Source organism: Equus caballus, chromosome 7 (assembly GCF_041296265.1).
Source record: "Equus caballus isolate H_3958 breed thoroughbred chromosome 7, TB-T2T, whole genome shotgun sequence".
In the NCBI taxonomy this organism is placed as follows: Eukaryota; Metazoa; Chordata; class Mammalia; order Perissodactyla; family Equidae; genus Equus; species Equus caballus.
Window position 1 is genome coordinate 55,092,072 of NC_091690.1, and position 13,377 is coordinate 55,105,448.

A 13,377-nucleotide genomic window follows, 5' to 3' on the forward strand; every position below is an offset into this window, starting at 1 on the left:
CGGCAGTGCCCATGATCCTATTGGAACTTGAGTGTAATAAATCGATCTCGAAACGTGCTTGATTTTGGGGTGTGATCATTTCTCACGTCTGTTGGCTCGACAACTTGGAAGCACGTGGGGGCGCTGTTCTGTTTCCATCAGATTTGGCAGAACACACACGAGGAGAGGAAAGCCGGCAAGAGGGGAGGGGGTGGATTTCCAAAGGAGAAGGAAGCTGCGCCAACCCCGCAAAAGGCACACAGATGCGAGCTCCCCGCGCACGCCCTCACGCACGCCTCCCCCCCGCCAACACACACAAACACACACACACACAAACTCCTATGTAACACAGACATTCGCAGAGGCACGTTCACAAATCCCCGTAAAGTCTGCCTGAGCTCAGCCCCAAATTCCCCTCCGAAGTTCTCAAAGGGCAAGCGATTGCCTAGTGAAAGGACTCCTCCCTCGAGGCTCCGGCTCCCAGGAAAGGAACTCAGAGCCCCGCCTGGTCGGCAAGCGGGCTGGGACTCAAGCCAGAGAGTCCCCCCGGGTCCGGCGTGCATGTGGCTCCCCTTTCTTCTTCTCTTCCAAGCTCCCTAGTTTGGCAGAACTCTCGCTGGGACGGCCTTCCCAGAAATCCATTGATTGGTCCCCCGGAAGAATACCCTTCCGGTTGACCCTGAGAAGACCCCAGAAACAGGTCAGGTGAAGCACTTCCTGGGGCTGCAAGGAAGGGAGAGGGTCGAGCGGACAGGGAAGACGGCTGCCAGGCGACGGCTGGACGATGGGGGCGGAGTCAGGGAGAGGGGCCGGTGGACGGATCTGGAAGGGATTGGGCGGACTCTGAAGCAAGCCCTCCTCGGGAGTCCTCCTCACACGTCCCCCCTGGCCGGCCCCTCCTCTTCTGGAGCCCAGGGCCAACCAATCCCATCCGACCTGGACGACGACGAGCCCCCTGGCTCCGCCCCCGCTGACCCCAGCTGCGGGCATTTCCCCCGGATCTCCAGCAGTCCCTGCCCTCCTCCAACCGCCTCAGGCCACGGGAACGCTTCCTCCAGAACTGAGTGCCCAGCTTTGGGACAGACACTGCTCGCGCAGGAGAGAGAGGGGATCCGTGAGCCGCCAGCTCCGATTTCCAGGTCGTAGCACCGGGACGAGGGTTTGCTTGGACAAAGGAGGCAGGAGCACCTTCCCGATGGATGGTTCCCGGCGCCCGAGGAGACCGCGGGAGTCCCGGACAGAATCGAAGGGCCGCAGAGTTGGAGACACCTGGTACGTTGGGGCGTGTGTGAGGGAGGACGAGGCGGGCTCCTCTGTGTGCCTAGGGGTGTGTGTGTGTGTGTGTGTGTGTGTGTGTGTGTCCGTGTGTGTGTGTGTGTGTGTTTGTGTGTGTGTGTGTGCGCGTGCGTGTTTCAGTGGATGGCACCAGGGGAGAGGAGAAGGGAGAAGCCGGGCCTCCCAGGAGGCTGGGCATTTGGAAGCTGAGGAAAGGGAGAATCGCTATGTCCAGAGGAATCCCTTCGGGGTGGGGAGGTTGGGAGGAGCCCTCAGGAGACGCGTCTCGGGTTTGCTCCCTCCTTGCTCTCTTCCTGTGCTCCGGCCTTACAATTCCCCATGCCGACACACTCTCTGTGGGGTCGTCTCCCTCCTCTGCGGGAAGGGAGAGGGGAGCAGAGGATCCGAGGGTTCCACCACCGTCTCACCCGGACGGGGGAGGGTTCCCTCCGTGTCCGCTGTTTTTCTTCTGGCCCTCAGCACCGCGCGTGGAATCCGGGGGCAGACAGGACTGTCCCCTGTGGAGCGCGGGCACCTCTTTCTGCAAAGTGCTCAGGCCCGAGGAGATGTCTCTCCTTCTCCTGTGGAGGAGCCCCGTCCAGAGGGCACTCTTTCCCGTGGGCACCGTCCCTGGTTCCCTCCCTATCGGCGGTGCAGGGGGGCTGGCGGTGGTGGGGGGGGTGAGGAGTGGGGGGGGTTGGGGCTGGGGGTGGTTGGGGGGGTGGGGCCTGGGGGTTTGGGGGGGGTGGGGTGGGGCTTTCCCCAGCGAGGGGGTGAGGGAGGACGCGGAGAGGCGGGTGTCGGGAGGCAAGCAGCACCCGGGGAGGAGCAGCTCTCCTTGGAAGGGAAGGACGCGTGCCTTGGCCCTGGGGCTCAGGGTGGGCGCGTGAGCGGGATGAGAAGGCGGGCTTTCAGGCGTGTGGGAAGTGGACCCCGGGTTCCTGCGTGCGAGGTCTGACCGTGTCCCTCCCTGTCCTGCAGCTCGGCCACCCCCGCCCCGCGGAAGGCGGCGAAACGGAGGCGGCAGGCGGAGCAGGATCCCCGCACAGGTAAGGCGCTTTCCTGCTTTCTCGAAGGAGTGGGCTGCTGGGGAGAAGGCGTGCCAGGGCTTCCGGAAAGGAACAGCTGCCTCCTCTGGAATGTCCCGGGCGGCTTCCTCGGTTCTTCCGGCCACCCGTCCCGCGGCCGGTCTGGGCCGAGTCCCGGGGCTCTCCCGGCTCACGCCCTCTGCTCTCAAGAACACCCTGCGGGAGCAGAGCATTCACCTCGCACCCTCCGCTCTCTCCGCAGGGGCAGAGCCAGCCGCAGTGCCAGGAGCTCCCTGCCCGGCTCCAGCGCGGGCCCCGGAAGCAGCCCAGGTGAGTGGGCGGGAGGGACTCTGGAGGCTGGCCAGAGGGCCGCTGCTGCCCGGGCTCCAGGCCCCCAGCCAAGCCCCGCAGATGACCCTCCAGCTGGCGCTCAGCCTGAGCAGGACCTCCACCGCCTGGGGGGTGGGGGGAGGTGGCCAGGCAGAGTTTCCCTCGGGGACGGGGCGGGGGCTGGCGGCTGGCAGCTCCCTCCCCAAGAGGCCTCTCGGAGGGCCCCTGGGTGCTGGAGAACTCAGAGCTTTCCTCCCGCAGGGGCCGCGGACGCCCAGCACGCAGAGGATGCAGATGGTCGTGGTGGTCCTGGAGCCGGGAACAGCCCTTGAGCTGCGCCTGGGTGCGGAAGTCCTGGTCCTGGCCCCCCACGCAGCCCTGCAGCTCACGCTCGGCAACCTGGCGCTCGTCGTCGTCCCTGCGCGCGTCCTGAGCTCTTCCGAGGCTCTGTGGTTCCCTGCCCACGCGCGCTGGCTCTGGCCCGGCCCGACCCAGGCCGCCTGGGCCATCAACGTGCAAGACGGATCCCTTTGCGCCCAGAGAGCGGAGCCCAGCGGAGCGCCCCCCGCGCCAGAGGACGGGGAGGCTAGGCGAGGCTGCCGGCCCCCCGCGGGACCCTGGGCCGGCGGAGTCCCGGGCCTCAGCCCCTCCTCCCCGCACACCCTCCTCCTCCAAGCTCTCCGCGGGGCCCCTGCCCGCCAGGGCTGCGGGCTCCCGCCCGAGCCCAGGGCCGGGCTGCGCCCTCTGCCGGCCGAGTTCAGCCTGGACCTCCGCGGCCTGGGGCCCCCGCCCAGCTCGGAGCTCAGACCTCTGCCTCCCTCCCCGAGTCCCAGTCCGCCGCCCAGAAGCTGCCGCGCGCCGCCCCGTCGCAGGCCCCCCGCCAAGGCCCGCAGGCGTCTCTTCCGAGGGGATTGACCGGCCGCGAGCGCCCACCCCACGCGCAAGAATTGGCGCCCGCCGTTCGGGAGCCGCGGACGCCTGCTCCTTCTAGGGTGTCTCCCTGAGGCGGGATCACTCTCTGCCGGGAACACCGCGCGGGCGGCTGGCGCTCCAGGCGGGAGCGGAGGCCGCCAGGGACCTCTCCCCCAGACCCGGGCTCTGCCACAGGGGCTCCGGACAGGCGGAAGAGAGCACCGGGAGGGTGGGGAGAAAAGAGCTGCCAATCCCTCCTGCCGCGAAGGACTCCGACATCCAGAAGAGGGCACATCTGGTCAGGGTCCTCTGCGAGGAACCACACCCAAGACCCTAGAAGAAAGCACGCCAAAGCCTGGAGCGCGCGCCTCCCCAGAGAGGGTCTCCCAAAGCACCTGAAAGCGTGCTCCGCCCGCATCACGCCCTGGAGCGGGAGCGGAAGGCGCAGGAGCTCTCCGGGTAGGGGGAGGGGGGCGTTAGCACACCTTGCCGCCATGAGAACGGCTCCAGGAGAACAGCACGATGGACCTGTCCGAAGGCTGGGCAGGACGCGGAGCCGCTGGAACTCTCCCCCGCCCCCCCCACCCCCCGTTGCTGGCGGGGAGCCCAGAATGGGGCAACTTGCTGAAATGGAGTGTAGTTCCTCGACTCCTTCATCCTAGGCTTCCCGTTCATCCCACCCGGCTCTCCCACTCTGAGAGATCTGCTTGAGAGCCACGAACGGGTCTGTTCAGGGAGACGCCGAAGGCCGGAGTGGCCAGCAGCTGTCTCCACAATACAGCCAAGGGTGGGGTGTGACCTCCCCCGTGCCCTTCGGGGTTGCGTGGAGACTGAGAAGGGGACCCACCCCGGCCAGGGCACTGCCCCTCAGCGATCAAGAGGATGGGCTTTTTCCGCTCGATTCCATGGCCCACCCCGGTCAGTCGCCTCTGAATGCTTCTAGTCCCTCCAGGTGTGGGATGATTTTCAGGGCGGTTTGGGCGACCGGGGCTGTGGGAACCTTACGAGAGGCGATCGAGGACATCTCCCTACAGACCAAGGGTCTCGCATCCAATGGCACTTTCAGACGGGATGCGCCGAAACCGTGAAACCCACACTGGCTTTCCAAGCCTGCCACGAAGAGAAAGGTGACCGTGACTCTTCATTCTGGGGGGAAACGGCAGTGCCCATGATCCTATTGGAACTTGAGTGTAATAAATCGATCTCGAAACGTGCTTGATTTTGGGGTGTGATCATTTCTCACGTCTGTTGGCTCGACAACTTGGAAGCACGTGGGGGCGCTGTTCTGTTTCCATCAGATTTGGCAGAACACACACGAGGAGAGGAAAGCCGGCAAGAGGGGAGGGGGTGGATTTCCAAAGGAGAAGGAAGCTGCGCCAACCCCGCAAAAGGCACACAGATGCGAGCTCCCCGCGCACGCCCTCACGCACGCCTCCCCCCCGCCAACACACACAAACACACACACACACAAACTCCTATGTAACACAGACATTCGCAGAGGCACGTTCACAAATCCCCGTAAAGTCTGCCTGAGCTCAGCCCCAAATTCCCCTCCGAAGTTCTCAAAGGGCAAGCGATTGCCTAGTGAAAGGACTCCTCCCTCGAGGCTCCGGCTCCCAGGAAAGGAACTCAGAGCCCCGCCTGGTCGGCAAGCGGGCTGGGACTCAAGCCAGAGAGTCCCCCCGGGTCCGGCGTGCATGTGGCTCCCCTTTCTTCTTCTCTTCCAAGCTCCCTAGTTTGGCAGAACTCTCGCTGGGACGGCCTTCCCAGAAATCCATTGATTGGTCCCCCGGAAGAATACCCTTCCGGTTGACCCTGAGAAGACCCCAGAAACAGGTCAGGTGAAGCACTTCCTGGCTGCAAGGAAGGGAGAGGGTCGAGCGGACAGGGAAGACGGCTGCCAGGCGAAGGCTGGACGATGGGGGCGGAGTCAGGGAGAGGGGCCAGTGGACGGATCTGGAAGGGATTGGGCGGACTCTGAAGCCAGCCCTCCTCGGGAGTCCTCCTCACACGTCCCCCCTGGCCGGCCCCTCCTCTTCTGGAGCCCAGGGCCAACCAATCCCATCCGACCTGGACGACGACGAGCCCCCTGGCTCCGCCCCCGCTGACCCCAGCTGCGGGCATTTCCCCCGGATCTCCAGCAGTCCCTGCCCTCCTCCAACCGCCTCAGGCCACGGGAACGCTTCCTCCAGAACTGAGTGCCCAGCTTTGGGACGGACACTGCTCGCGCAGGAGAGAGAGGGGATCCGTGAGCCGCCAGCTCCGATTTCCAGGTCGTAGCACCGGGACGAGGGTTTGCTTGGACAAAGGAGGCAGGAGCACCTTCCCGATGGATGGTTCCCGGCGCCCGAGGAGACCGCGGGAGTCCCGGACAGAATCGAAGGGCCGCAGAGTTGGAGACACCTGGTACGTTGGGGCGTGTGTGAGGGAGGACGAGGCGGGCTCCTCTGTGTGCCTAGGGGTGTGTGTGTGTGTGTGTGTGTGTGTGTGTGTGTGTGTCCGTGTGTGTGTTTGTGTGTGTTTGTGTGTGTGTGTGTGCGCGTGCGTGTTTCAGTGGATGGCACCAGGGGAGAGGAGAAGGGAGAAGCCGGGCCTCCCAGGAGGCTGGGCATTTGGAAGCTGAGGAAAGGGAGAATCGCTATGTCCAGAGGAATCCCTTCGGGGTGGGGAGGTTGGGAGGAGCCCTCAGGAGACGCGTCTCGGGTTTGCTCCCTCCTTGCTCTCTTCCTGTGCTCCGGCCTTACAATTCCCCATGCCGACACACTCTCTGTGGGGTCGTCTCCCTCCTCTGCGGGAAGGGAGAGGGGAGCAGAGGATCCGAGGGTTCCACCACCGTCTCACCCGGACGGGGGAGGGTTCCCTCCGTGTCCGCTGTTTTTCTTCTGGCCCTCAGCACCGCGCGTGGAATCCGGGGGCAGACAGGACTGTCCCCTGTGGAGCGCGGGCACCTCTTTCTGCAAAGTGCTCAGGCCCGAGGAGATGTCTCTCCTTCTCCTGTGGAGGAGCCCCGTCCAGAGGGCACTCTTTCCCGTGGGCACCGTCCCTGGTTCCCTCCCTATCGGCGGTGCAGGGGGGCTGGCGGTGGTGGGGGGGGTGAGGAGTGGGGGGGGTTGGGGCTGGGGGTGGTTGGGGGGGTGGGGCCTGGGGGTTTGGGGGGGGTGGGGTGGGGCTTTCCCCAGCGAGGGGGTGAGGGAGGACGCGGAGAGGCGGGTGTCGGGAGGCAAGCAGCACCCGGGGAGGAGCAGCTCTCCTTGGAAGGGAAGGACGCGTGCCTTGGCCCTGGGGCTCAGGGTGGGCGCGTGAGCGGGATGAGAAGGCGGGCTTTCAGGCGTGTGGGAAGTGGACCCCGGGTTCCTGCGTGCGAGGTCTGACCGTGTCCCTCCCTGTCCTGCAGCTCGGCCACCCCCGCCCCGCGGAAGGCGGCGAAACGGAGGCGGCAGGCGGAGCAGGATCCCCGCACAGGTAAGGCGCTTTCCTGCTTTCTCGAAGGAGTGGGCTGCTGGGGAGAAGGCGTGCCAGGGCTTCCGGAAAGGAACAGCTGCCTCCTCTGGAATGTCCCGGGCGGCTTCCTCGGTTCTTCCGGCCACCCGTCCCGCGGCCGGTCTGGGCCGAGTCCCGGGGCTCTCCCGGCTCACGCCCTCTGCTCTCAAGAACACCCTGCGGGAGCAGAGCATTCACCTCGCACCCTCCGCTCTCTCCGCAGGGGCAGAGCCAGCCGCAGTGCCAGGAGCTCCCTGCCCGGCTCCAGCGCGGGCCCCGGAAGCAGCCCAGGTGAGTGGGCGGGAGGGACTCTGGAGGCTGGCCAGAGGGCCGCTGCTGCCCGGGCTCCAGGCCCCCAGCCAAGCCCCGCAGATGACCCTCCAGCTGGCGCTCAGCCTGAGCAGGACCTCCACCGCCTGGGGGGTGGGGGGAGGTGGCCAGGCAGAGTTTCCCTCGGGGACGGGGCGGGGGCTGGCGGCTGGCAGCTCCCTCCCCAAGAGGCCTCTCGGAGGGCCCCTGGGTGCTGGAGAACTCAGAGCTTTCCTCCCGCAGGGGCCGCGGACGCCCAGCACGCAGAGGATGCAGATGGTCGTGGTGGTCCTGGAGCCGGGAACAGCCCTTGAGCTGCGCCTGGGTGCGGAAGTCCTGGTCCTGGCCCCCCACGCAGCCCTGCAGCTCACGCTCGGCAACCTGGCGCTCGTCGTCGTCCCTGCGCGCGTCCTGAGCTCTTCCGAGGCTCTGTGGTTCCCTGCCCACGCGCGCTGGCTCTGGCCCGGCCCGACCCAGGCCGCCTGGGCCATCAACGTGCAAGACGGATCCCTTTGCGCCCAGAGAGCGGAGCCCAGCGGAGCGCCCCCCGCGCCAGAGGACGGGGAGGCTAGGCGAGGCTGCCGGCCCCCCGCGGGACCCTGGGCCGGCGGAGTCCCGGGCCTCAGCCCCTCCTCCCCGCACACCCTCCTCCTCCAAGCTCTCCGCGGGGCCCCTGCCCGCCAGGGCTGCGGGCTCCCGCCCGAGCCCAGGGCCGGGCTGCGCCCTCTGCCGGCCGAGTTCAGCCTGGACCTCCGCGGCCTGGGGCCCCCGCCCAGCTCGGAGCTCAGACCTCTGCCTCCCTCCCCGAGTCCCAGTCCGCCGCCCAGAAGCTGCCGCGCGCCGCCCCGTCGCAGGCCCCCCGCCAAGGCCCGCAGGCGTCTCTTCCGAGGGGATTGACCGGCCGCGAGCGCCCACCCCACGCGCAAGAATTGGCGCCCGCCGTTCGGGAGCCGCGGACGCCTGCTCCTTCTAGGGTGTCTCCCTGAGGCGGGATCACTCTCTGCCGGGAACACCGCGCGGGCGGCTGGCGCTCCAGGCGGGAGCGGAGGCCGCCAGGGACCTCTCCCCCAGACCCGGGCTCTGCCACAGGGGCTCCGGACAGGCGGAAGAGAGCACCGGGAGGGTGGGGAGAAAAGAGCTGCCAATCCCTCCTGCCGCGAAGGACTCCGACATCCAGAAGAGGGCACATCTGGTCAGGGTCCTCTGCGAGGAACCACACCCAAGACCCTAGAAGAAAGCACGCCAAAGCCTGGAGCGCGCGCCTCCCCAGAGAGGGTCTCCCAAAGCACCTGAAAGCGTGCTCCGCCCGCATCACGCCCTGGAGCGGGAGCGGAAGGCGCAGGAGCTCTCCGGGTAGGGGGAGGGGGGCGTTAGCACACCTTGCCGCCATGAGAACGGCTCCAGGAGAACAGCACGATGGACCTGTCCGAAGGCTGGGCAGGACGCGGAGCCGCTGGAACTCTCCCCCGCCCCCCCCACCCCCCGTTGCTGGCGGGGAGCCCAGAATGGGGCAACTTGCTGAAATGGAGTGTAGTTCCTCGACTCCTTCATCCTAGGCTTCCCGTTCATCCCACCCGGCTCTCCCACTCTGAGAGATCTGCTTGAGAGCCACGAACGGGTCTGTTCAGGGAGACGCCGAAGGCCGGAGTGGCCAGCAGCTGTCTCCACAATACAGCCAAGGGTGGGGTGTGACCTCCCCCGTGCCCTTCGGGGTTGCGTGGAGACTGAGAAGGGGACCCACCCCGGCCAGGGCACTGCCCCTCAGCGATCAAGAGGATGGGCTTTTTCCGCTCGATTCCATGGCCCACCCCGGTCAGTCGCCTCTGAATGCTTCTAGTCCCTCCAGGTGTGGGATGATTTTCAGGGCGGTTTGGGCGACCGGGGCTGTGGGAACCTTACGAGAGGCGATCGAGGACATCTCCCTACAGACCAAGGGTCTCGCATCCAATGGCACTTTCAGACGGGATGCGCCGAAACCGTGAAACCCACACTGGCTTTCCAAGCCTGCCACGAAGAGAAAGGTGACCGTGACTCTTCATTCTGGGGGGAAACGGCAGTGCCCATGATCCTATTGGAACTTGAGTGTAATAAATCGATCTCGAAACGTGCTTGATTTTGGGGTGTGATCATTTCTCACGTCTGTTGGCTCGACAACTTGGAAGCACGTGGGGGCGCTGTTCTGTTTCCATCAGATTTGGCAGAACACACACGAGGAGAGGAAAGCCGGCAAGAGGGGAGGGGGTGGATTTCCAAAGGAGAAGGAAGCTGCGCCAACCCCGCAAAAGGCACACAGATGCGAGCTCCCCGCGCACGCCCTCACGCACGCCTCCCCCCCGCCAACACACACAAACACACACACACACAAACTCCTATGTAACACAGACATTCGCAGAGGCACGTTCACAAATCCCCGTAAAGTCTGCCTGAGCTCAGCCCCAAATTCCCCTCCGAAGTTCTCAAAGGGCAAGCGATTGCCTAGTGAAAGGACTCCTCCCTCGAGGCTCCGGCTCCCAGGAAAGGAACTCAGAGCCCCGCCTGGTCGGCAAGCGGGCTGGGACTCAAGCCAGAGAGTCCCCCCGGGTCCGGCGTGCATGTGGCTCCCCTTTCTTCTTCTCTTCCAAGCTCCCTAGTTTGGCAGAACTCTCGCTGGGACGGCCTTCCCAGAAATCCATTGATTGGTCCCCCGGAAGAATACCCTTCCGGTTGACCCTGAGAAGACCCCAGAAACAGGTCAGGTGAAGCACTTCCTGGCTGCAAGGAAGGGAGAGGGTCGAGCGGACAGGGAAGACGGCTGCCAGGCGAAGGCTGGACGATGGGGGCGGAGTCAGGGAGAGGGGCCAGTGGACGGATCTGGAAGGGATTGGGCGGACTCTGAAGCCAGCCCTCCTCGGGAGTCCTCCTCACACGTCCCCCCTGGCCGGCCCCTCCTCTTCTGGAGCCCAGGGCCAACCAATCCCATCCGACCTGGACGACGACGAGCCCCCTGGCTCCGCCCCCGCTGACCCCAGCTGCGGGCATTTCCCCCGGATCTCCAGCAGTCCCTGCCCTCCTCCAACCGCCTCAGGCCACGGGAACGCTTCCTCCAGAACTGAGTGCCCAGCTTTGGGACGGACACTGCTCGCGCAGGAGAGAGAGGGGATCCGTGAGCCGCCAGCTCCGATTTCCAGGTCGTAGCACCGGGACGAGGGTTTGCTTGGACAAAGGAGGCAGGAGCACCTTCCCGATGGATGGTTCCCGGCGCCCGAGGAGACCGCGGGAGTCCCGGACAGAATCGAAGGGCCGCAGAGTTGGAGACACCTGGTACGTTGGGGCGTGTGTGAGGGAGGACGAGGCGGGCTCCTCTGTGTGCCTAGGGGTGTGTGTGTGTGTGTGTGTGTGTGTGTGTGTGTGTGTCCGTGTGTGTGTTTGTGTGTGTTTGTGTGTGTGTGTGTGCGCGTGCGTGTTTCAGTGGATGGCACCAGGGGAGAGGAGAAGGGAGAAGCCGGGCCTCCCAGGAGGCTGGGCATTTGGAAGCTGAGGAAAGGGAGAATCGCTATGTCCAGAGGAATCCCTTCGGGGTGGGGAGGTTGGGAGGAGCCCTCAGGAGACGCGTCTCGGGTTTGCTCCCTCCTTGCTCTCTTCCTGTGCTCCGGCCTTACAATTCCCCATGCCGACACACTCTCTGTGGGGTCGTCTCCCTCCTCTGCGGGAAGGGAGAGGGGAGCAGAGGATCCGAGGGTTCCACCACCGTCTCACCCGGACGGGGGAGGGTTCCCTCCGTGTCCGCTGTTTTTCTTCTGGCCCTCAGCACCGCGCGTGGAATCCGGGGGCAGACAGGACTGTCCCCTGTGGAGCGCGGGCACCTCTTTCTGCAAAGTGCTCAGGCCCGAGGAGATGTCTCTCCTTCTCCTGTGGAGGAGCCCCGTCCAGAGGGCACTCTTTCCCGTGGGCACCGTCCCTGGTTCCCTCCCTATCGGCGGTGCAGGGGGGCTGGCGGTGGTGGGGGGGGTGAGGAGTGGGGGGGGTTGGGGCTGGGGGTGGTTGGGGGGGTGGGGCCTGGGGGTTTGGGGGGGGTGGGGTGGGGCTTTCCCCAGCGAGGGGGTGAGGGAGGACGCGGAGAGGCGGGTGTCGGGAGGCAAGCAGCACCCGGGGAGGAGCAGCTCTCCTTGGAAGGGAAGGACGCGTGCCTTGGCCCTGGGGCTCAGGGTGGGCGCGTGAGCGGGATGAGAAGGCGGGCTTTCAGGCGTGTGGGAAGTGGACCCCGGGTTCCTGCGTGCGAGGTCTGACCGTGTCCCTCCCTGTCCTGCAGCTCGGCCACCCCCGCCCCGCGGAAGGCGGCGAAACGGAGGCGGCAGGCGGAGCAGGATCCCCGCACAGGTAAGGCGCTTTCCTGCTTTCTCGAAGGAGTGGGCTGCTGGGGAGAAGGCGTGCCAGGGCTTCCGGAAAGGAACAGCTGCCTCCTCTGGAATGTCCCGGGCGGCTTCCTCGGTTCTTCCGGCCACCCGTCCCGCGGCCGGTCTGGGCCGAGTCCCGGGGCTCTCCCGGCTCACGCCCTCTGCTCTCAAGAACACCCTGCGGGAGCAGAGCATTCACCTCGCACCCTCCGCTCTCTCCGCAGGGGCAGAGCCAGCCGCAGTGCCAGGAGCTCCCTGCCCGGCTCCAGCGCGGGCCCCGGAAGCAGCCCAGGTGAGTGGGCGGGAGGGACTCTGGAGGCTGGCCAGAGGGCCGCTGCTGCCCGGGCTCCAGGCCCCCAGCCAAGCCCCGCAGATGACCCTCCAGCTGGCGCTCAGCCTGAGCAGGACCTCCACCGCCTGGGGGGTGGGGGGAGGTGGCCAGGCAGAGTTTCCCTCGGGGACGGGGCGGGGGCTGGCGGCTGGCAGCTCCCTCCCCAAGAGGCCTCTCGGAGGGCCCCTGGGTGCTGGAGAACTCAGAGCTTTCCTCCCGCAGGGGCCGCGGACGCCCAGCACGCAGAGGATGCAGATGGTCGTGGTGGTCCTGGAGCCGGGAACAGCCCTTGAGCTGCGCCTGGGTGCGGAAGTCCTGGTCCTGGCCCCCCACGCAGCCCTGCAGCTCACGCTCGGCAACCTGGCGCTCGTCGTCGTCCCTGCGCGCGTCCTGAGCTCTTCCGAGGCTCTGTGGTTCCCTGCCCACGCGCGCTGGCTCTGGCCCGGCCCGACCCAGGCCGCCTGGGCCATCAACGTGCAAGACGGATCCCTTTGCGCCCAGAGAGCGGAGCCCAGCGGAGCGCCCCCCGCGCCAGAGGACGGGGAGGCTAGGCGAGGCTGCCGGCCCCCCGCGGGACCCTGGGCCGGCGGAGTCCCGGGCCTCAGCCCCTCCTCCCCGCACACCCTCCTCCTCCAAGCTCTCCGCGGGGCCCCTGCCCGCCAGGGCTGCGGGCTCCCGCCCGAGCCCAGGGCCGGGCTGCGCCCTCTGCCGGCCGAGTTCAGCCTGGACCTCCGCGGCCTGGGGCCCCCGCCCAGCTCGGAGCTCAGACCTCTGCCTCCCTCCCCGAGTCCCAGTCCGCCGCCCAGAAGCTGCCGCGCGCCGCCCCGTCGCAGGCCCCCCGCCAAGGCCCGCAGGCGTCTCTTCCGAGGGGATTGACCGGCCGCGAGCGCCCACCCCACGCGCAAGAATTGGCGCCCGCCGTTCGGGAGCCGCGGACGCCTGCTCCTTCTAGGGTGTCTCCCTGAGGCGGGATCACTCTCTGCCGGGAACACCGCGCGGGCGGCTGGCGCTCCAGGCGGGAGCGGAGGCCGCCAGGGACCTCTCCCCCAGACCCGGGCTCTGCCACAGGGGCTCCGGACAGGCGGAAGAGAGCACCGGGAGGGTGGGGAGAAAAGAGCTGCCAATCCCTCCTGCCGCGAAGGACTCCGACATCCAGAAGAGGGCACATCTGGTCAGGGTCCTCTGCGAGGAACCACACCCAAGACCCTAGAAGAAAGCACGCCAAAGCCTGGAGCGCGCGCCTCCCCAGAGAGGGTCTCCCAAAGCACCTGAAAGCGTGCTCCGCCCGCATCACGCCCTGGAGCGGGAGCGGAAGGCGCAGGAGCTCTCCGGGTAGGGGGAGGGGGGCGTTAGCACACCT

General features: G+C 66.9%; 3 protein-coding genes across 3 annotated transcripts; all 3 read left to right on the forward strand.

The window, feature by feature from the left end:
• The first annotated feature begins 1,174 nt into the window (after window positions 1-1,174).
• On the forward strand, window positions 1,175-3,527 carry LOC138925260 (proline-rich protein 23D1-like). Its single transcript, XM_070275025.1, has 4 exons — window positions 1,175-1,251; window positions 2,236-2,303; window positions 2,545-2,612; window positions 2,874-3,527. Exons 1-4 carry the CDS (start codon window positions 1,175-1,177, stop codon window positions 3,525-3,527), a joined length of 867 nt encoding a protein of 288 aa, XP_070131126.1.
• A 2,326-nt stretch (window positions 3,528-5,853) lies between these two features.
• LOC138925261 (proline-rich protein 23D1-like) lies at window positions 5,854-8,210 on the forward strand. The gene is made up of 4 exons (XM_070275026.1): window positions 5,854-5,930; window positions 6,919-6,986; window positions 7,228-7,295; window positions 7,557-8,210. The coding sequence occupies exons 1-4, from the start codon at window positions 5,854-5,856 to the stop codon at window positions 8,208-8,210; spliced, it is 867 nt and encodes a 288-aa protein (XP_070131127.1).
• A 2,326-nt stretch (window positions 8,211-10,536) lies between these two features.
• LOC138925262 (proline-rich protein 23D1-like) lies at window positions 10,537-12,893 on the forward strand. Its single transcript, XM_070275027.1, has 4 exons — window positions 10,537-10,613; window positions 11,602-11,669; window positions 11,911-11,978; window positions 12,240-12,893. Exons 1-4 carry the CDS (start codon window positions 10,537-10,539, stop codon window positions 12,891-12,893), a joined length of 867 nt encoding a protein of 288 aa, XP_070131128.1.
• Window positions 12,894-13,377: the final 484 nt, after the last annotated feature.